Source organism: Anguilla rostrata, chromosome 2 (genome assembly GCF_018555375.3).
Source record: "Anguilla rostrata isolate EN2019 chromosome 2, ASM1855537v3, whole genome shotgun sequence".
Taxonomy (NCBI): Eukaryota; Metazoa; Chordata; class Actinopteri; order Anguilliformes; family Anguillidae; genus Anguilla; species Anguilla rostrata.
The window spans coordinates 71,682,042-71,703,849 of record NC_057934.1 but is presented as its reverse complement, the minus strand read 5'-3'; the positions used below and the strand labels follow the sequence as shown (position 1 = coordinate 71,703,849).

Sequence of the window (21,808 nt, the reverse complement as noted above, 5' to 3'; positions counted from 1 at the left end):
GGCAGAGGCTTTTTAAGACTTGGAGAAAGAGCGTTTAGCACCATTATATAATCTCTTGAGCTTGAGGTATGCAAAACTGCAGTCCAATCAGTGCCATCATGGAAGTATCTGCCACTTGACCTGCAGATTAGATGCAGAAAAAATGTGTGTGTTAGTGTTGTACCGTAACAGTTTTGTTTTATTTTTCAAGAGCAAAAGCAGTCACGACAGCATGTGTTATCATATGCATATCATGATATCTCTTATATCGTGACAGCAGTCTGTACCTCGAGGAGGGTTGATGGTGCTTGACTCCCATATCTCCCCTACCTGCCGTTGGCTTTTGCCTGTATCCATGGAAAGTTTATCCAAGGACCACCGATTCAGTTTATACCGTTAAAGCAAGGAGTCGTGGCTATGCCACAACTGAGATTTAAACCCGCAGTGCTCTGGTGCTGAGTCCAGTTACCCTAAGCCTGCAGCATGCTGTCCTGTTGCAGCTGTGTTGCTCCAGTGGGTGAGGTCAGGGGTCATAAATGGTAAATGGTAAATGGACTGCATTTATATAGCGCTTTTATCCAAAGTGCTTTACAATTGATGCCTCTCATTCGCCAGAGCAGTTAGGGGTTAGGTGTCTTGCTCAAGGACACTTCGACACACCCAGAGCGGGGTTTGAACCGGCAACCCTCCGACTGCCAGACAATCGGTCTTACCTCCTGAGCTATGTCGCCCCATCAGGGGTCATAGTGCAGTACCCCATGAAAGCACTGTGCTGCTGTGATCGCGATGGGAGACACGCCTCCCGCCACTGCCCAAATGCGTGAAAGAGCTGATCGTCTGGTTGCTGTAGAGCAGCTCTGCCCAGCCCTGTTCCTGGTGATCTACTGTCCTGTAGGTTTACACTCCAACCCTAACAAAGCACACCTCATTCAACAGCTAGAGCAGGGCTGCCCAACCCAGTTCTTGGAGATCTGCTGTCCTGTGGGTGTTGTAGAGACCTCACTGAGCTGTTAATGTGTTGAGACAGGTGTGCCACAATAGGGTTGAAATGGAAACCTGCGGGATTGCTGATCTCCAGGAACAGGGCTGTAGAAAGTCTGTGATTGTGTAGGCTGCTATGAATGCTGACATTTTGGTCAGCACTGCTGTGGTGCATGCTGGGAAATCCGATGTCCCTGGCGGCGCTCCCCCAGCGCCTCCCTCGCCGCGTCTGGAGGCTTTAATGAACCGGAATCCTGACAGTCCTGGCTGGACCACATCGATTTCCCATGGGAGGTGACATCTGTTTCGTTTGAGGCCTTCAATAATCAGAGCCCGGCGCGGTCTCTCTCAGGTCTGGGCCCTGGTGTGGTCTCTCTGAGGTCTGGGTCCTGGTGTGGTCTCTCTGAGGTCTGGGTCCTGGTGTGGTCTCTCTGAGGTCTGGGCCCTGGTGTGGTCTCTCTGAGGTCTGGGCCCTGGTGCGGTCCGGTCTCTCTGAGGTCTGGGCCCTGGTGCGGTCTCTCTGAGGTCTGGGCCCTGGTGTGGTCTCTCTGAGGTCTGGGTCCTGGTGTGGTCTCTCTGAGGGCGATCCTGGTAGCTCAGTCTGTTCGGAGTCCTGTCAGACCTAACACTCCTGTAACAGCTCAGTCATATCTACTGAGGAGTGTGCCAAGTGGAGGACCAATGTGAATCACTCTACGATCGCACACACTCACACGCACACGCACTCACACACGCACACACACACGCACTCACACACACACACACGCACACTCACACACACACACACACACACAGTATCCATATCTCCAGTTAATGGATTAAAGGTCCTTGTGGGATAAAAATTATGACATCGCATTTATGGTGAAGTGACATCTATGGTGAAATAACGTCTGTGGCAACAGGGCCTCTATGGCGACATGACCTCTATGGCGACATGACATCTGTGGTGACACTGGCTCTGCTGCTCCAGGTCTGCGCTGTTTGCAGAGCTTCCCTGTTTTGCTCTGAGGAGTGCAGTAATGTGTTCAGGCTCTTCCTGCACGCCGCGTTGAGTCGCCCGTCTCCCCCTGACGAATGTGTGAAACGCCGTCCGCATCGCGCCGCCGCCGCCACGGCAAATATCAATTTGGGCGAGCGGCGGCGCGGGGGAGATCGAGTCTGACAGGAGCCCTCGCCCCCGTAACGAGCTCGCCCGTCACCGAAATACCGCCGCCTCTGCTCAGCGCCTCCCCCCCCCCCCCACCAGCCCCCGCCCACCCGAGTCTGCGCCGGGACCAGGCTGGGATCTCAGACTCTGCGCTCGAATCCGGCTGTGCCACCGCGTCTGCCGGCTCTGCCCGTGTGCTCCGGCGCTCCAGCGCTTCATTTGGGCCCCTGTCACTCAAACCCCACGGCCCTCTGGGACCGAGAGAGCTGCTGCTTTTATCACACCCTCCCTTCACCTGGGAGTCAGGTGTGAGTGCGCTCTGGCCAATCAGTGGGGGTGTGAGTGCGGTCTGGCCAATCAGTGCGGGTGTGAGTGCGGTCTGGCCAGTCAGTGCGGGTGTGAGTGCAGTCTGGCCAATCAGTGTGGGTGTGAGTGCGGTCTGGCCAATCAGTGCGGGCAGGTGTGAGTGCGGTCTGGCCAGTCAGTGTGGGTGTGAGTGCACTCTGGCCAGTCAGTGCGGGTGTGAGTGCACTCTGGCCAGTCAGTGCGGGTGTGACTGCGGTCTGACCAATCAGTGCGAGCGGGTGTGAGTGCAGTCTGGCCAATCAGTGCGGGTGTGAGTGCGGTCTGGCCAATCAGTGCGGGTGTGAGTGCAGTCTGGCCAATCAGTGCGGGTGTGAGTGCAGTCTGGCCAATCAGTGCGGGTGTGAGTGCGGTTTGGCCAATCAGTGGCAGTGGCAGTAGTTAGTTATCTGGGGGGAAAGAAAACCAGGACCGGATTTAGAATCGAGGCCCGGATAAAGTCATTGGCTGGCTTAAGGGGTCTGCACACCTCTCTTCCGTGGACTGGATTGGCTGCCGATCGAAAGGAAATCCCGAAAACCAGCGGCGGCTGGAGTTCAGGGCTCCCGGGGGTGCGTCATTCCAACCGCTTATTTTCACCCGTCCTGTTTGTTTTCCTGGGATCTGACATTTTAGCCGTGCTTATCGACAGGCTGCTGAATGACAGCGGTCTCGTCCGTGTGAGGAGTGTTCCTCTGCGCTCGAACCTGCGGGTGACCTGCCGCTGGGGTCTGAGGCTGACTGGCTCATTCAGCCTGGGATAATTGGCGGAACAAAAACCAGATGCCCCACCCCCCCCCCCCCCCCCAGGAAGCTCAGCTCTCACAGAATCCTTCGGGAGGGTTTGCTGTGGGCAGGAGAGGTGAAGGGTCACTCTGTTGGCTTGGCAATGCGCCCCCCCCCCCCCCCACCCCCCGCCAATCTTGATATGGATTTGGGCATCTGGTCTGTTCTGTGAAGCTACAATGGGACCACCAGCGCATCACGTTGCCATGGGGACCGAGTGTTCTTGATTGAGCTGAGATGTGGAAACTCTCAGACGCCTATCTCTGTACTGTCCCAGGGCACGGGAAAAATAAGAAAAGGACATTAATCTTCTAAAAGTTCAACCGTCCTTTAGCCAAGCACTTAAAAAGGCAATTTTCGCTTGTTTTTGCAGTTCCCTTAAATAAAGGCTTAAAACTGTTTTTTTTAAGTATTCTTGAGTTCACTTCTACCATGTTTGCCACCACTGGGAAAAAATAAATTGTGCATATGTCTAAAAACCATGAAATGACCTGAGGCTTTTTATTTTAAGTCTACGTTTTCGTTTTGAAGATTCACGTTTGTCGAGCTCAATAACTTGGGCACAGCGAGAAACCTTTTTTTTTTTTCTTTGAGTATCTACCGTAATCGGTTTAGAGACTGTATTTTAAAAGACATTACTGAAGCTGTTGTCTGAATGACTGCGGGAGCTCTAAATCCGACCATTTAAATGGCCTGCACGCTGTTGCTCTGCTGCCCCCTGCTGGGCTGGCTGGTAGGCTTGTTGGTTGGCTTAGTCTAACTCGGGGATCATCAACTCTGGCCCTCGAATCCAACTCCAGCCCTGGTTTTCTTTTCTCCCGGGTAATTAGTGCTACTGATTGGCCAGACTGTCTTCACACCTGACTCCCAGGCAAAGGGAGGGTGGGAAACCAGCAGTTCTCGGCCCTCGAGGACCGTGAGTTGCTGATCCCTGGTCTAACTTGCCCTCGTACTTGATTGGCTCGTAAGGAAACCAGTCGCTGCTCAGAAAACAAAACAGGCCGGTCGACCCAACAGTCATTTTCCCGAAACGTCAGATTTGCCGCTCTACTCTTTGTCGTTTTCTAAGTGGGTTTATCGCTCTGACAACAACAGCTTGAGTGTGAAAGGAGTCATTTTGGAGTACGGCCACATTTATATGGACAACAGAACCCATGAGATGCAAGTATTGGACGGACCAGATGTGCGTGAAATGCAAATGCATCACACGAGGACATTTAAAGCTTCTTTTTTTTTCCCTTGAATCGTTTACTCAGGAATCTGAAGTGCTGTTCTGAAGGCTGAGTGGGTATTCTTGTTTTCACACGAGACGAGATGACTGTAAAATAATAATATAAGGGAATGTAATTGCCGTGGTTTAGGGTGTAATGAGGGTTCGGGGAGCTTAATGAAGGGCTGAGGAGGATCATAGCGAAGGCTCCTGAAGGCTCGGAGCTCGAACCTACGCCGTGTTCGTTGGCTGAGTGAACCGTGGCTTTGGGCAGTGCCCACTCATGCCACTAGGGGGCCGGGTATAAACCGACGTTTTCCACAGTTAACAGTGGGCGTCCATTAAAAAAAAAAATAGCCTGGTTAAAAAAGAACCGCTACAAACTGCAGTGGAAACAAAAACAAAAACGAACCCTTTTTTCCCATTTGGGAACAAGAGCTTTCAGTCTTCGGCTGGTTTAGTTGAGGAGCATTAAGGTTGAATAAAAGAAAAGGATGAGTGAAAAGGTAAGACGCTTCCCTGTTGGCGGGAGAGAGTTAACGGTGTGTACTCTGTCTGCTGTGTGGGGGGGCGCGGGGGGGGGGGGGACATAATTGCCTGAACCCTTCGAGCGCTCGGTGAGTCAGGAGGTGTGGGGGTGGGGGGGGGGCTACCTGCTCGGCCGCGTCGATTCTGAATTGACATTCCTCCTTGCCTCGTGAATGTCAGCGAGCGCGTATCCGCGTGCCCCCCCCCCCCCCGCCCACCCCCGTACCCCCCACCCCCGTACCCCCCCCCCCCCGAGCCCCCGCCGGTATTACCGGAGGACCGCGGCGGCCACGCTTTTAAAAAGCCGCGCAATTACCGCTAATCTGCTGAGGAGGCGGAGCTTTCAGGAGAACTTATCTGCATGATGATAATCCACTGGGGGGGGGGCGATGTGTGTATACCTGCCCCCCGCCCCCCCGTCCCCGTCCCCCCCCGTCCACCAAAAGGAAATTAATAACCGGCTGCTTCCCCTGGTTTAATCCAGATGGCCCCGTGGTTTTGTATAGCAGTGATTTACGCCCCCCCCCCCCCCCCACCCGCTCAGTTGTGATGCATAGTTCTCCCCAAAGTTTTATTTAGTAACTATTTTCCAATGGTGGAAAAAATAGTGTCCCTTACACTTTAAACCATACAAGGTCAGTGACAGGACTGGCAGTGCAAGCTTCGACCTTGTTCCTGTAAAAGTAAAAATGCTGGTTCCTGTCCACCAATCAGAGGCAGGCCACCGAATGGTTTATCACATTTGTGATACGTTTGTGTGCATGTTAGTTCCCCTTTGTCCTTTAATAACCTGTTGCCCCCCACCTGCAGAGATTACAGGTCCTCTGCCCGCTATGGTGTTCCTTTTAAATTACTGCTTTAACCCCCGCCCCCCCACACCCCAAACCCCTCATTTCCTCCTTGAGATCACGCTGTTTCCTGTTTTCCCTGATTCTCTATTGTTGTTTCCATGCGTTTCACTGTGACACAGCAGTGGCTTCTCAACCCTGGTCCTGGAGGGTCTGCTGGTCTTGATTGTTGAACTTGCCTCTTTTTCGGGTCTGAATTTCATGCTGGTTTCAGAAGACCCTGTGGCTCTGCAGGACCAGGGCTGGGGACCCCAGCAGACCCTGTGGCTCCCCAGGACCAGGGCTGGGGACCCCAGCAGACCCTGAGGCTCTCCGGGACCAGGGCTGGGGACCCCAGCAGACCCTGCGGCTCTCCGGGACCAGGGCTGGGGACCCCAGCAGACCCTGTGGCTCTCCAGGACCAGGGCTGGGGACCCCAGCAGACCCTGTGGCTCTCCGGGACCAGGGCTGGGGACCCCAGCAGACCCTGTGGCTCTCCGGGACCAGGGCTGGGGACCCCAGCAGACCCTGCGGCTCTCCAGGACCAGGGGCTGTCCAGAGTTTCTCTAGCACAGTTTGAGGCTGCACATTTGTGTTCTTGTTCTTTGGCTCGTTGTTGCAGTGATCATTCTGATCTGATCCAGTGTGCAGGGCTTCTGTTGCCATAGTGACGATTGTCTTCGGTTTCCCTGTGTTGGGCCATGTTAAAGGAGCAGTGTGTGGGCCGATGGTGGGTGTGGCCACAGTGCTGGCTTGTGATTGGATGTGGTGAAGGGAGTGGGCGCCATGCTGTGTGTACCTGCAAGTACAACCTCAGGTGTGTTTACCTGTAAGTACAACCTCAGGTGTGTGTATCTGTAAGTACAACCTTAGGTGTGTGTACCTGTAAATACAACCTCAGGTGTGTTTACCTGTAAGTACAACCTCAGGTGTGTGTACCTGTAAGTACAACCTCAGGTGTGTGTACCTGTAAGTACAACCTCAGGTGTGTTTACCTGTAAGTACAACCTCAGGTGTGTTTACCTGTACATACAACCTCAGATGTGTGTACCTGTAAGTATAACCTCAGGTGTGTTTACCTGTAAGTACAACCTCAGGTGTGTGTACCTGTAAGTACAACCTCAGGTGTGTGTACCTGTAAGTATAACCTCAGGTGTGTTTACCTGTAAATACAACCTCAGGTGTGTGTCCCTGTTGGCTCAGCTTCAGCAGTGTTTACCTGTTGATTTAGCCTCAGCTAAGTGTGGGCCTGCTCCTGGTTCAGCTGCATCAGTGTACACCTGTTGGTTTGTCCTCTAAGTGAGGCTGCTGCTGCTGTGGTGTTGAATCACTCTCATGCCTTTTAGTGGTTATTTTTTAAAAATATAACACCTTTAATAGAATAGTTTTCAGCCCAAAGTGCTTTAATTTAGAATTTTTTAATTAAGAATGTTGGGTCATTGGAGGATTGTGTTATCCGTGTTTATCAAAGAGGCTGCGGGAAATAAGATGGTGTAAAATGAAAAGCACACAACAAGAAGAAGGCTGTGACTAAAACATTTTTCCTCTCTGTGGTGTAAAATACTTTGGTGTTTTCCAGGGACAGTGCTTTGCTGATGGCTGTGATGGTGTTTTCCTTGCTGCACGTGTAAATGCTTGTGTTTTACACCCTGCGCTCCCTACCGGGCCCTGAAAGGTCTGATTAGATTGGGCTAATGAGCAGGAAGAGGATATTGGCTGTCGTCTCCCCCAGCGGGGCTTCCTATTGGCCAGGCTCCCCCTGGTTTGACCTGTCACTCAGAAGGGAGCCCTGTAGCTTAAGTTAATTTGAGTGGTGTGTCTGTGTGTGTGTGTGTCTGTGTCTGTGTGCGTGTGCGTGTGCGTGTGTCTGTCTCTGTGTGTGTGTGTCTGTGTCTGTGTGTGTGTGTCTGTCTCTGTGTCTGTGTGTGTGTGTGTGTGTGTGTGTGCGCGTGTGTGTGTGTGTGCGTGTGTGCTCATAAGGCTCTACATTTGGAGTGGGGGTTGGGGGGGGGTACATTTTGAGAGCTACAGGAACTCATGTGTATGTTTGGGGTGGGAGTTTCTGCCTTGAATGGGAGTCAGTGGGAAGAGAACTACTTTACTCAGAATGAACTCCTCATTTTTTTCACTTAAAAAAAAAATGTAATTAGTAATGCCTTGGTGTTCTGCAAATGTGACACTTAGTCAGTTTTGCGAAAGAAATACCAAAATTATGACTGTTTGCTTTTATAAGGGGGGGGGGGTGGCCACTGCTCAGTTGGGGATGGGGGGGGCGGGATGGGGGGATGTGGGGTGGCGTGGGGGGGGCATGTCTCAACCTTTAGCAGGACCACCCTTGCTGGGCTCTTCGGAGTCTTCCAGGGTGATTAGGTTTGATGGTCCCATTTAGATTGGGTAAGGGGGGGTGGGGGGGGGGTGCTGAAGCTGGAACATCCCCCTCCCGAAACGGACACCGTAAATTCTCCCCCGATAGCGCCTTCCCTAATCTCCCGGTTTTATCGAGCGCTTCCTAACCCGGGCTCCTGCTTCCTCTGTAAAGGCCATTCAAGTCCACCACCGGGATTTTATTTCATTAGTTTAACTTTTTTTTAATCTTTCCCAGGGTCTCCTTACTGAAAGTTAACTCAGTGGAACAAGTGCTGTTGTGTCGGAATTAATCGTGTGCGTACGTGCGTGCGTGTGTGTGTGTGTGCGCGTGCGTGTTTATATATATATATTTCTGTAAGTCCAGCTGTATAAATGGGCACTGTTAAAAATGGAAAATGTGGAAAATGTTTCTCTAGGTACGATCACTGGCACTGCAGTGTCATGGATTTTGTCTTGTTTTGTCATGTCATGATCAAGGCAAAATACAGGAAGAGAATAACCGGGAAGACACAGTTAGTGAAGCGGTGATTTTGAGGGCGCAGTTTGATTTTAAAAAGGCCGGGGTCAGGGTCCTGGGCTCACAGAAAGGGATGTGGTCAGTCACATGACCGCAGCGGTGACTGTGATTGGCTGATGCGTGTCAGAGGGAGACGTACAGTAAACAGAACGTGGAGCGAGAAGAGAAGGACAGGGACGAACTGCGGAGGAAAAACAGGACCCCCCTCTCAAAGGTCAAGGGTCAAGGGTTGCTAAACAGATGAGGGGGAAAACATAGTCTTTCCAGAGTTGACATGTTTTGCTGTAGTTTGAGCCATTGCAAGGGGTTCTGAGGGGGGGGGGGTGTTGTGGGGGTGTGGAGTGGTTTTGAGGGAGAGGGGGTGTTCTGAGGGGGGGGGGTGTTGTGGGGGTGTGGAGTGGTTTTGAGGGAGAGGGGGTGTTCTGAGGGGGGACGGGGGTGTTGTGGGGTGGGAGTGGGTTTGTGGGAGAGGGGGGGTGGTGTTGTGGGGGTGTGGAGTGGGTTTGAGGGAGAGGGGGTGTTCTGGGGGGGGGGGGGGGCTTGGGACAGCAGGCGGCTGGTTCATTAGCATTAGACCTTGATCTCGTCCCCATTTAATAAAACCATGAGTGAAACGGATCTGCAGAGGCTGTGCACACGCCTCCTCCTGTCGGGGGGGGGGGGGGGTGATCGAGAACACTCAGTGAAACGGGCCGCTACCCAAACTGAAAGGGGAACTTCGTCCTGAACATCGTTGAAAATGCATGTTTCTTTAAAAAGCTGTCAACGATCCGCTTGAACTTTACCAGCGTCTAAAGCGCTGAGTATTTATATAAAGTGTAATTTTACACAGGTCTGCCTCTTGGCCTCCGAATAGAAGTCTTTTTTTTTTTTGTTTTGTTTTATTTCTCTTATTTAATTTGGTCGCTCCCTGTTTCCGCTGTGATCGAGAACAGAGACGACGCAACACGTTCAGTGACGTCAACGGGATAAAAAATCTGTGATTTTTCAGACATTCAGAGAAAATGAGCTGGTCCCAGAGCAGCTGCTGCTGGACGCTGCCTGGCCGCCTGTGGCCGGCACCAGCTTTAAACTCACCGAACGGCTCTCTGTGGGGAAAAAACGATTTTATCTCAGTGAGACTCACCTGTGTAAATTAAGGTTAAATAAATAAAACGAATGAACTGGACTATCTCACACGTGCTTGTGTGGTTGCACGCACGCACACACACGCGCACACACACACACACCCGCGCACGCACATATTTAGGTTGAAATTACTCATAATTTCTCCCACTTGAGTGGCGATAATTAGCCAGAGTGCTGCTTGCGTTTCATTCGTCATCCATCGTCGTCTTCTGCTGCAGAACACGATTTAAGATTTGCCCATTTTTTTCATTCGAGAACCTGATTGGCTAAGCATCGTTGAGGGAAAAAAAAGGTCATTCTGAAGCAAGAGGTACTGTTTGTGAACATGGAACACATGAGATTTTCAGCGCACACACATTATTTAAAAATAAAAACGATTTTCAAACGTTTGAAACAATTTGAACAAAAACATTTTTCCTTCTCAAGTAATACACACGCTGTATACTGAGTCTGATGGGCCTGGACAGTTCTGTGAAGACTGAGTTCAGCTGAAGTGGGTAGAACTTTGTTGCTGATTTACCTGTGTGCTCGATTTTATTTCAAATGATCTTTAGGAGTGCCAGTAATTTCGACCCGTGTATTTGAGAAATGGCAGTATTACTCAATAAATCAAGTTTTATTTTTAATTTTTAAAAAGAACGATCGTGCTGGAATGAAGGCGTACGGTACGTGTGGTTGCTCCTGAAGCCACTGACACATCCCATAATTCAACACATATTTTTAATGACTGTGCTGTGAGGCAGTGCTTCACGCGATGGCAGGGTATTACAGGCCATTACATCACTCCTCCAGTGTACAGCACTGAGAGATATCTATGGTGCGTGCTGCTGTGGGAGCGATTTAACCCCCCCCCCCCCCATCATCACACCACCAGTGTGCAGCGCTGAGATATCTATGGTGCGTGCTGCTGTGGGGGAGGTTTACCCCCCCCCCCGACATCACATCCCCAGTGTACAGCGCTGAGAGATATCTATGGTGCGTGCTGCTGTGGGGGCGGTTTACCCCCCCCCCACATAAATAAACAGTGTTAATGACCAGCGGTGGAGGCCTGTGGGCAGCTTCGTCACGCCCTCCACTGATTGCAGTCAAGCGTCGGCACATCTCCCTTTTTAAATAAAATTTTAAAACGTGTTTTTCTGAGACCGCAGTTTGAGTGTCCAGCTGGAAACGTGGTCTGGTCGCCCCCTCGCCAGGCGGCTGGAGGCGTTCTGCTCGTGGCGAAACTCGGTTAAAAATGCGTCGTCTCGCGCTCCCTTCGTTTAGCGGACGCTGCCGTCCGTGGCCTCGCGCCGTAGGAGGAGCAGGCGCGCTTCCGCCAAGGTCACCTGGGTAATATAGCGCCTGACCTGGCCAGCAGCGTTCCCTGAGCGAGCGAGCGCATGTGCAACATCGCTGAACCGCCAACACCACACGGGCGGTGAGCGACACGTGTCCGCCATTCTCGCTAACTCCGCCTTTCCCGCTAACTCCGCCTTTCCTGCTAACTCCTCCGTTCCCGCTAACTCCTCCTTTCCCCGCTAACTCTGCTGTTCCCGCTAACTCCTCTGTTCCCGCTAACTCCTCCTTTCCCCGCTAACTCTGCTGTTCCCGCTAACTCCTCCTTTCCCCGCTAACTCTGCTGTTCCCGCTAACTCTGCTGTTCCCGCTAACTCCTCTGTTCCCGCTAACTCCTCCGTTCCCGCTAACTCCTCTGTTCCCGCTAACTCCTCTGTTCCCGCTAACTCCTCCGTTCCCGCTAACTCCTCCGTTCCCGCTAACTCCTCTGTTCCCGCTAACTCCTCCGTTCCCGCTAACTCCTCCGTTCCCGCTAACTCCTCTGTTCCCGCTAACTCCTCTGTTCCCGCTAACTCCTCCTTTCCCGCTAACTCCTCTGTTCCCGCTAACCCCGCCTGGCGTTGTGTACTTTACCCGCCGTGGTAAACGGGAGCTCAGGTGGCCGAGTAGAAAATCAAGTGGAGCTTCTCGCTGTTCGTACCCCCAGATCTGCTCCAACCTGTTAAAGAAAGAAAGAAAGCACTTTGGGAATACTGTGTGAAGCTCGAGCTCTCTCCCCCCTTTTCAAGCAGGTAACTGTCACAACAAAACTCTCCGCGTGGCTCAAAGTGGCCCCGGAAATTGCACCAGAGAAGCCAATCTTTTCAGAGCCGCGGAAAAAGCCACAAAAGATGTTTTGAGCGGGAACCCTGTCGTTACATCGCCTGTAATACTGGGCTGTGTGAGTCCGTGCACGTACGCTGCAGGCTCCAGTCTGAGCCGGTTCTGTGTTCTGTGGAGTGAGCGGAGAGCTTTATACGGGCAGACTGTTTTTATTCCTGTGCACGAACTTCTCCGAAGTCTTCCTGTGGCTCTGCCTTTCTGAGAATGTCTTTCCTGTCGCCCCGGGGGTAACGACTGGGTCTCTCAGAGACCTTCCTCATTATTACGATAGTCCCGCTGTCCCCTTCTGCTCGTTAGTCTCGTTAGTTTTGGGAGTTATCACGAAAGGAACCCAGAAAGGAACGCGGGAGGACAAACTTTTTGTTGGCTCGGGAAAAAGCCAACGTTGAAATTCGCTTGTTAGCTCGCGAGAATTATATCTGACGGAAAACGGACTGATACGGGTTTCGGGATAAAGTCGCCTTGCTGCCGCTAACGTTTTCGCCTGAGACTTCGTTTGTTAGAAGCTCTGCAGGAGAGGCCGAGCCGTATCCGTGGCAACTGCGGCGGCCTATTGTGATGTCAGCTGCGAGTGTGCTGTTCCGATTCTGGACATTCCGTCACAGTTAGTCAACGGGACATTTAAAATATAAGATCAGAACATACCTCAGTAAGACTGATCATGCTGTGCTGCGCTTGGTTATGCTGTGTTATGCTATGTTATGTATGTGGTCTCCTTGTCTTCTGTGTTCTGCAGGGGGTGGGCGATGACCCCCACAAGGCCCTGGCCCTCCCCGTGGACTCCAGGCCCCCCAAGGAGAAGGAGGAAGACTCGCCCCCCCAGCTCACAGACCCCCAGGAGCTGGCCATCAGGATAGGTAGAGCCGGACTCCACCCAGGCAAGCCTTCTGTCATATACCCACATAAGCCCCGCCCCTCTCCATAAACCCCGCCCTCCTTGCCCGCTAGACAAGACAAACCCCGCCTTCTTTGTCTAAGGAGAAGGCTGGCGTGTGCCAATGGGCCTGTGACTACAGACACACACATGATTTCTGCCGAATGACATTTTATTCTTCAGTGGTGTCTGACATTTAGCTGTACTTTGCAAATGCAGAGTAATGGCAATAATTGTCTTTATTTTTAACCTTTTGTCGAGTAGCTTTTTTTGAATGTTTTTTCAAAGATTTTTTTATATGGGTAAGGAGAGGCAGCACTCTTTCATTGATGGCTCTCTTCATCTCTCCATCACTCTTGTGTTCTCTCTTTCAATCAGATCTGTGCATCCTGATTAGAGGTTTCTGTCTGGCTTTGTAATTTTTTCCTCCTATAATAATAACAATAATAATAACACTACTAATAATAATATAGCACATGTATTCCCTGAATTATTCAAAGTTACCCAATTTAAAATTACAGCATAAAAAAACAGAATCAATAAATGACAGATGAAGATGGCTCTCCAGTCAGAGCAGAAGAAACCATGAATGTGAAGACTGTGTGAGAGTGGAGGTCGAGTGAAATGCTACACAAACAAGCTTTCATGCCAGAGGGATCTTTACACTCTGAAAGCCACGCAGTGCTGGTTTGAAATTAATTCTTAATAATGTAATTAATCAATTAATTAATTAACTTGATGGACGGGAACGCCCAGAAGTGTCCTGTGACGGTCGTTAGCCTTCCCCCCCGAGGCCATGTGCCTCTGGTAACTGGCTCACTTAACCGCTCAAATTTAACGGTCGGATTTGGGCGAGGGTTCCGCTCGCTTTGCTCTGAAGCGGCTCGTTAGCCGTGACGAGCGGGGGAGGTGCTAACGAGCCGTCACGCTGAGCGACGCTTTGTCTCGCCACATAGCTCAGGAGGTAAGAGCGGTTGTCTGGCAGTCGGAGGGTTGCCGGTTCAAACCCCGCCCTGGGCGTGTCGAAGTGTCCTTGAGCAAGACACCCTAACCCCCAACTGCTCCGGCGAATGAGAGGCATCAATTGTAAAGCGCTTTGGATAAAAGCGCTATATGAATGCAGTCCATTTACCATTTACCATTTGTCTCGATTAGCGCGCGTTAGCAGCCGGTGCCTAACGATGCTCGTGCTAATGCGCCGCTCCACGGCGAGGCGTCTGGCGTGCGACCGCGATGCACGATGTGGAGGGCGAAGAACAAGCCCGACACGTGAAGCTAGCACGATAGCGTGCTAGGCATCTGCTCCGTTCGCTTCAAAACCCGCAGCTATGCTGTCCTACGGGTCGCTGTCTTCACTCACGCCAGCGTCTATGTGATGACATCGTATTTGCTTTTATAGGATGGCTCATAGATGTATATACGTCTACGGGATCGCTAGGATGTTTCTTTGTGCACATCATCATGAACGGACACGTGCGTTAAATTTAGGAACATCTGGGATTCATACTCCGATGCACCCGGGCTACACACACAGTCTTCGGTCGGCGTGTGTTTCACAAATCGCCCATTAGCTTTTTCGGGGGGAACTTCAATTAATTAAGAACAAACGTCTGACGAATTTTAGAAAAGTTTTGCGAACGAGGCCCACTGAGAGCTCCAGATGCATTCTGGGTAGTGTGAATGGGGAAGGGGGGGATTGGTAGGTCTGTCACTGCACCAGTGTGATAACCTTAATTCAGTTAATGACTGTGAGAGAAAGTGTCCTCATAATGATCAGCCACTTAATTAGCTTAATGACTTCAGCATGATTAATAAGGCGAGTGTCTTATTGCAGTGTAATCAACCTGCAACGTAATGTCTGAAGAATAAGCCCAGCATAAGAGGTGGGGTTGTAAAAAGTTGTAAAATTTTCTAATAAATTTTCAAATGAAGAGGTTTTTAATACTTTCTGCTAGGTAAGAAATACATATTTATATCTAAAATTAGTATACAGGCATTTTTATGAAATTAGTCAGATTTTTATGGATATCCAGTAAGTGGAAACTCTGTTTTCTTCATCTGGATATAAAAATAAATTAATTCAGTAGTTTAATCTGATAGCCTCTGCCTGTTAAAGGCTTATTAGAATGTAAACCTTGTTCTGCCTATTGGAATACACTGTTCCTCTGATTCTGTTTCCCGCCTCCACTCCTGGACCCGTGATTGGTCACCTCTGTCCTTCTGCTTTGGCTGGGTGTTGGTGATTGGGGAAAACTGCTTTCCTTGGACTTTCGTCGGTAATTAGTTAATGTTTCCTCACCCTATATTTGTGTGAGATTACTACGGTGATGAACATCCGACCGTGATCCTGGGATTCCGTCTTTCGTAGGCCCCGTTTACACCCGCGTTTCTCCTGCCGCGTCTATCTGGCGTTTTTGAGACTCCGCTGTTTCTCATTCGTTAAATGTGGCTCCGAAATCGGACGCAGGTGGGATTTCCCCAGATCTGTTTTGCGTCACAGTCTGGTGATGGTCTGGGTCGGATCCTGGTGTGTGCTGGTGATGGTCTGGGTCGGATCCTAGCGTGTGCTGGTGATGGTCCGGGTCGGATCCTGGCGTGTGCTGGTGATGGTCTGGGTCGGATCCTAGCGTGTGTGTGAGGCGGGTCGATCTTGGCGTGTGCTGGTGATGGCGGTCGGACTGGCGTGTGCTGGTGATGGTCTGGGTCGGATCCTGGCGTGTGCTGGTGATGGTCTGGGTCGGATCCTGGCGTGTGCTGGTGATGGTCTGGGTCGGATCCTGCCGGTGCTGGTGATGGTCTGGGTCGGCACCCGCGGCTCGTTAGAGATCGCACGTTAGCGGGACGCCGCGCGCGCGGCGCGTTCTGGACTCCGATTGGCCGACCGTGCGGGGGAGGGGCCACGCGAGTGTGAGCGGGGCTTAGCGCGGACGGCGGGTCCCAGGGTTCTCTCCGCTTCGCGACGAGCCGCTGCGTTTGTTCCCGCCGACCTTCGCCTCGATCGCTCTTTCCTGATGATCTCTGTCTCTGCCTGTAGACTGGTCTGGGTGAGGCCTTCTTTCTCAGCCATCAGTGTGAGCAGTGTGAAGTCCCGTAGTGTGTGTGTGCGTGTGCGCGTGCGCGGGGGGTATATGACGGAGGGCAGCCAACATTCCCACACGTCTCCGTCAGATCTGTTCTGTCTCTACTCCTGCTCCTCTGGGCTTTGACCTGACTACCACTGTGGTTACAGTATGTGCTCTGATCTATTCCCCATTCCCTCCTCAGTACCGTTTAGCCGGACTTCATCTGACACCGGGCTGGCCAGTGGAGGATAGACTCCTCCCCCTCTGTTGCTGGGTAACGCCCGAGGCTGCTGCCCACTGGCCAGTTTTTGCTTCACTCGCTGATTAATTCATTAATTAATAAATTAATCAATCAATCAATCAATCAATTAATTAATTAATTAGTTTATTGTTCAGCTCTGCTTATACAGGGTAGGTTGACTGAGCACACATGCTCTTCTACAGCAATGCCCTGTTACTGCCCCACCCCTCCGCCCCCGGAGTACCTGGAGGAAACCCACGTGGACACTGGGAGAACATGCAAACTCCACGCCCAGAAAGTCCCCGGCTGGGGTTCGAACCCAGGACCTTCTTGTTTTGATGCGACGACCATGCCACCCATTGCCTGTTTTCCTTCTAAGCACCTTTATGAAGAAAAAACAAAAAAAACATGGAAATTGGCCATTTTCAGATTCCCGGGAAAACCTGGCGCTCCGTTTTCCCCGAGGGTCCTGTTGCGTCGGGTGAGGCCAGGGCTGGGATTTGGGGCTGAGTTCGTCAGGGTCTTTGGTCCAGTCTCCACAGGAAGTGAAACTCTGTATGTGCATCATCCTTCCCCCAACGCTGGGGGGGGGGGGGTCAGACCGAATCCACAGCGGGCCGCAGTGTCGGTGTGGGTTCATGTGTTTTCCTTTCAATTAAGCTGCCAATTAAGGCCCTGAGAGCAAGGTGTGCAGGTCCCGTGGCCAATCAGTGACTTAAGTGAACCACCGGTGCTGAGAACACCCCCCAAAAAACGAAGCCCTGCAGTCACTGCGGCCCTCCAGGCCCGGAGCTTGCCGCCTGTGCCCGATGCGGATGATGTCATCGGTTGCGCTCTGGCGGCGAGCGGGCCGGATTTCTCCGGTTGGTGACACGCGCGCGCGTGCGTGCGGGCGGGGGGATGAATGTGCATGTGTAACCTCACACGCCCGGTGTCCGGTGGCCGCCTACGCGCCCGGGGTGACCGCTCATCAGATCCGCTCTTTAGGTTCCCTATTCATCACTGGCCTGCTGTTCCACGCCGGAAAAACCTGCCGGCTATTTTCCACACCGACCGGGGTCTGGAGCGCCTGAGACCTGGAGCAAGCCACTGCTTTTATTTTAAAATGACCGTACAATACACCACATAAATGGCCCACCTCTGAATAGAATAGAATAGAATAGAATAGAATAGAATAGAATAGGCGTTTTATTGCCACATAATATACACTGGTGGTAACTGCTTTCATTGCAGCATGATTGATTAAACTCTGGCCTCATACAGAAACATAGAACATTTCATATGGCAGAGCAGAATATCACACAATACGCAGTACATAGTCATGTGACACAAAACACATACAACGCAGCTTCCTCACACGGAGGTGAGGTAGTTGAGTTAGCGGAGGGTGTTTGTTGGTTACATAGATAAATCTTCACTCTTCACATATGCTTGGATTAAACATGAGGTAGATATGCTAGGATGGATTAGATCTCAGGTTGATACCCTGGTTTGGATTAAATCCACGGTAGATGTGATGGTTTAGATTAAATCTGCTGTTTATTTGCTGGAATAGATTAAATCCCAGGTTGATAACCCTGGTTTGGATGAAATACAAGATAGATATGTGATGTTGTGGGGCTGCTTTACTTGCAATGGCTTTGGGAACCTTATTAGGACTCCATCAAATACCAGGATTTTAGATCTAAATCCGAGTCGGGGTTGGATAAAACTGGGTTAGGGTCAGATCTTCCAGCAGTACAGTGACCTGAAGCATACCTCCAAATCCACATCCTGCAGAGTCCCTGGTCCTCACCTGTGGACTCTCCTCTTCAGCTCACCACGGTTTTAAATGGGGATTAGATCAGGGGCCTTTGACTAAGCTGGATTCTGTGGTCACTGAACCATTTTGGTGTGGATTTGGAGGTATGCTTTGGATCATTGTCCTGCTGGAAAATCCAACCCTGACCCAGTTGTTAGCCTCCTGGCAGAGGCTGTGATTTAGATCTAAAATCTCCTGGTGTGTGATGGAGTCCATGGTGCCGTGTATCCTAATGAGGTTCCCACAGCCACTGCAGGTAAAACAGTCCCACAGCAAAGCAGATCCACCACCGTTCTTCACACTCGGGATCTGGATCTCTTCTACATGACTGTGCTTCTTTTTCCACCGAACCGACCTCTGTTTTTATCTCGACTGACTGGGAAAAACCCGGTTCCCGTCAAAGTTTTAGCGTCGTTTAGCAAACTCCGGTTTGTGGTTTGAGGACAGGCGAGGCCTCTCTGTCCCCCAATTAGCTTGTTGGGTCTGGAAGTGGCGTCTAATTGCGGTTTTTGGAGACTTGGTGATTGAGCCGACTCTTCAGCAGTTCTCCAGCTGTGATCCTCGGAGGAACTTCTTCCTCCCGAATCAGCCTCCTTCCTGTGTGTGGGGGGGGGGGGGGCTAAATAATTGTGTCCTCTTCCAGGCGGGTTCAACACAGCTCCAGTTGTCTGAAACTCCTTAATTATTGTGTTAATAGTGAAGATGGGTGTCTGTGCACCAACCCCTCTTGTTCAGATTCACAACTACAGACCGAATACAATGCAGGGAATGCTGTGTGCGTGTGAGTGTGCATACGTGAGAGTGTGTGTGTATGTATGTGCGTGTGTGCGAGCATGCGTGCATGTGTGAGAGTGTGTGTGAGTGTGAGTGTGTACGTGCATGCGTGAGTATATATATGCGTGTGTGCGAGCATGTGTGCATGTGTGTGTGCATATATACGTGCGTGTGCTTGCATGGGTGCTGCTGTGCATGTTTTTGAGGACCTGGTCTGGGCATGGCATTTGTCTTGTGTATAAAACCATTAAGGCATGACAGGTGTAACACAGTCAAAGAGCATTTGTATATGGCATGCTTTATTAGTAATGACAAGGCATGGTGAATAATGCTCTGAATTCTGAGAAAAGTCTCTGTTTTGGTCTTCATTTAATCTGTCTGTTGTCATGTGCGTGTGTGCCTGTGTGCGTGTGTGTGTGCGTGTGGGTGTGTGTGTGTGCGCGTACGTGTGTGTGTGTGTCCAACTGTCTGCCTGTCTGTCTGTCTGTTTTTGTGTCTGGGTGCAAGGTGGGTTCATGCTGGGTGAGTGCGTGCATGTGTTTGTGTTTGTGCATCCCTGAGCGTGAGTGCATTGTGTTGCAAATGGTTCCTTTTTTTATTAATTAGAATGTATTCATTTGTGAGGACTCATTTGCTGTGTTATGTAATATTAATATTGCCTTTTGATGTGTTAAATAAAAATTCAGCTGATAGGTAATTATCATCTGCAGATTTTAAGGAGGCTACATTGTGAGGGTATGCTAATATGATAATACAAAAACGCAGTAAGACCGCTGTTAAAGCCTAAACAAATCAAGGCTTTATGCACCTGGACTGTAGCGTTAGCAACAGTGGTGCCAAATCGCTGCTAATGGGCTGTAGTGAAAGGCAGGGCTTTTGTCTGGAAAATAGCACCTCCTCTGGCCTAGCGTGTGCCTGCAGCAGGGCGTGGCTGTGGAGGAAGTGAGTGCCCTGGCAGTGTTGGGAAATGTAGTTCTGGAGAGTTGCGTGTGCTTAGGATGCTGGGAAATGTACGTCTGCAGAGGTGAGTGTGTTGGACATGCTGGGAAATGCAGTTCTTGGAGAGGTTAATGCGCTGGAAATTCTGGGAAATGGCATTCTGGGGCAGAGAGTTTGCGGGGAATGCTGGGAAATGCAGTTTTTGTGGAGGCAGGTTAGGACAGTACAGGCAGAGGAGGATCATTATTGAACTGTGACCTGAGAGCAGCCTTAGCTGAGGCAGGCTGGGCTGCCTCAGTCTGACCGCTACAGCATCAGTCCTGTGGCTTGATTGAGGAAAAGCACAAATTAGATTTTATGCTTTCGATATCTTGGAATTTGTGACTTTTGGGATTAAAAACAGTCCATTATCACAAATAGGTTCAGCCTTCAGGTCCAAGTAAGAATATTAATGTTAAGGAACATTTAGGCTCCAAAGAAAATTTGTCTTCATTCATTTATGATTGATGAGGTGATTGCTCAGAGCTACTGTGTGTGTGTGTGTGTGTGCGCACATGCACATGTGAATAAGTGTGTGTGTGTCTGTGTGTGTGCTCGTGCACATGTGAATGTGTATGTGTGTGTGTACTGGATGGTAGACAGTGGATTGTTATTCTGTTCTTCAGTTGGTACTTTAAGAGCCTGTCTCTGCAGCAGACAGGGATTATGGGAAATGTAACACCTCCAGGGCAGGCTGTGTGCAGAGACTTATGCTTTGCACACGCACACACACATGCACACACACACACACACATTCACACACACACATGCACACACTCATTCACTCACGTGCGCACACAGACACACACTCACACAGACACACTCACGCGCACACACACACAGATGCACACACACACTCATGCACTCACCCAGACACACACTCACACACACACAAACACACAGACGCACACACACACACTCATGCACACACACAGATACACACTCTCACAGACACACACGCCACCGCGTACACACACTCACTCACGCGCGCACACACACACACACACACACACACATGCCCCCAACTCCTCAGAGTGCTTTTAAGAAGCCAGGCTCTGATTGCACTGCTCCATCCAATCCATCCAGTCATCAGTCATATCATTAGGCTGCATGGCAGCTCTTTAGTGCAGAAGCCCTGTCTCACACAACGCTTCACCGTGCGCTTCACGGAGAGGAAAAACTGCGATGGGAGCAGAAACGGCAGCGGGAGGAGGGGGCAGAGAGATGGCAGGCTGCGTAGCGCCTATTAAGGCTTAATAGATGCTGTATAATGCATTATAACCGCTGTCACAACCATATGTCTGCTGAGCCTGAACACCTGCTTCAGTGTAACTGCTCTTTCTGTAGTCAGAGTCTGAGGTTCTGTGTAGTTTGTTTAATGTGGTCATTTTGTTCTTATTTGTATGACTTAGTTTAATGTTGAAAGGGGTAGTTGCAGACTGCCTTGATGATGATGCAGACTGCATTTATCTAGACCAACTTACACAACTTTTTTTTTACATAGCATACAAGGGGTATTATCCTCAAGCAGTTTTACAGAGATAATTTAAATAAATGAATAACAATAGCAATAATAATAGCAATAATTACCTCAGTCATTATGGTAATAATGTATTGTTATTATTATAATTTTATTTTGAAGTGGCCAGGAGAGATGGGGAGGGGAGATTGGAAAGGGCTTTTTAAAAAAAAAAAAAAAAGTTGAAAGGTGCCCGAGGGCGGGGGGGTCGTGTGCTTCGGCTCACGCTGGCGTCCGTCTCTCTGTGCCGGTGCCGGGTGACCACATTTACGTGCTCGTCGTGTTCCCTCCAGCGATCCGCGTTCTGGGGAGAGTTCCCCACAGCGATCTGCGTTCTGGTGAGAGTTCCCTCCAGTGATCCGCGTTCTGGGGAGGGTTCCCTCCAGCGATCCGCGTTCTGGTGAGAGTTCCCTCCAGTGATCCGCGTTCTGGGGAGGGTTCCCCCCAGCGATCCGCGTTCTGGGGAGGGTTCCCCCCAGCGATCCGCGTTCTGGGGAGGGTTCCCCCCAGCGATCCGCGTTCTGGGGAGGGTTTTATACCAGGTGTGCCGTTTACACACGCCGTGAAAAGCCGCTATAACCCCCGATCTT

At 50.8% G+C, this 21,808-nt stretch overlaps 1 protein-coding gene across 1 annotated transcript in view; it reads left to right on the top strand.

The window, feature by feature from the left end:
* The window catches only part of slc39a11 (solute carrier family 39, member 11), a 98,155-nt gene that overhangs the window by 29,762 nt on the left and 46,585 nt on the right, over nucleotides 1-21,808 (top strand). Inside the window, exon 5 of the mRNA XM_064323460.1 lies at nucleotides 12,706-12,826. Within this exon, the coding sequence (XP_064179530.1) occupies nucleotides 12,706-12,826 (121 nt within the window). The remainder of the gene's footprint in view (nucleotides 1-12,705; nucleotides 12,827-21,808) is intronic.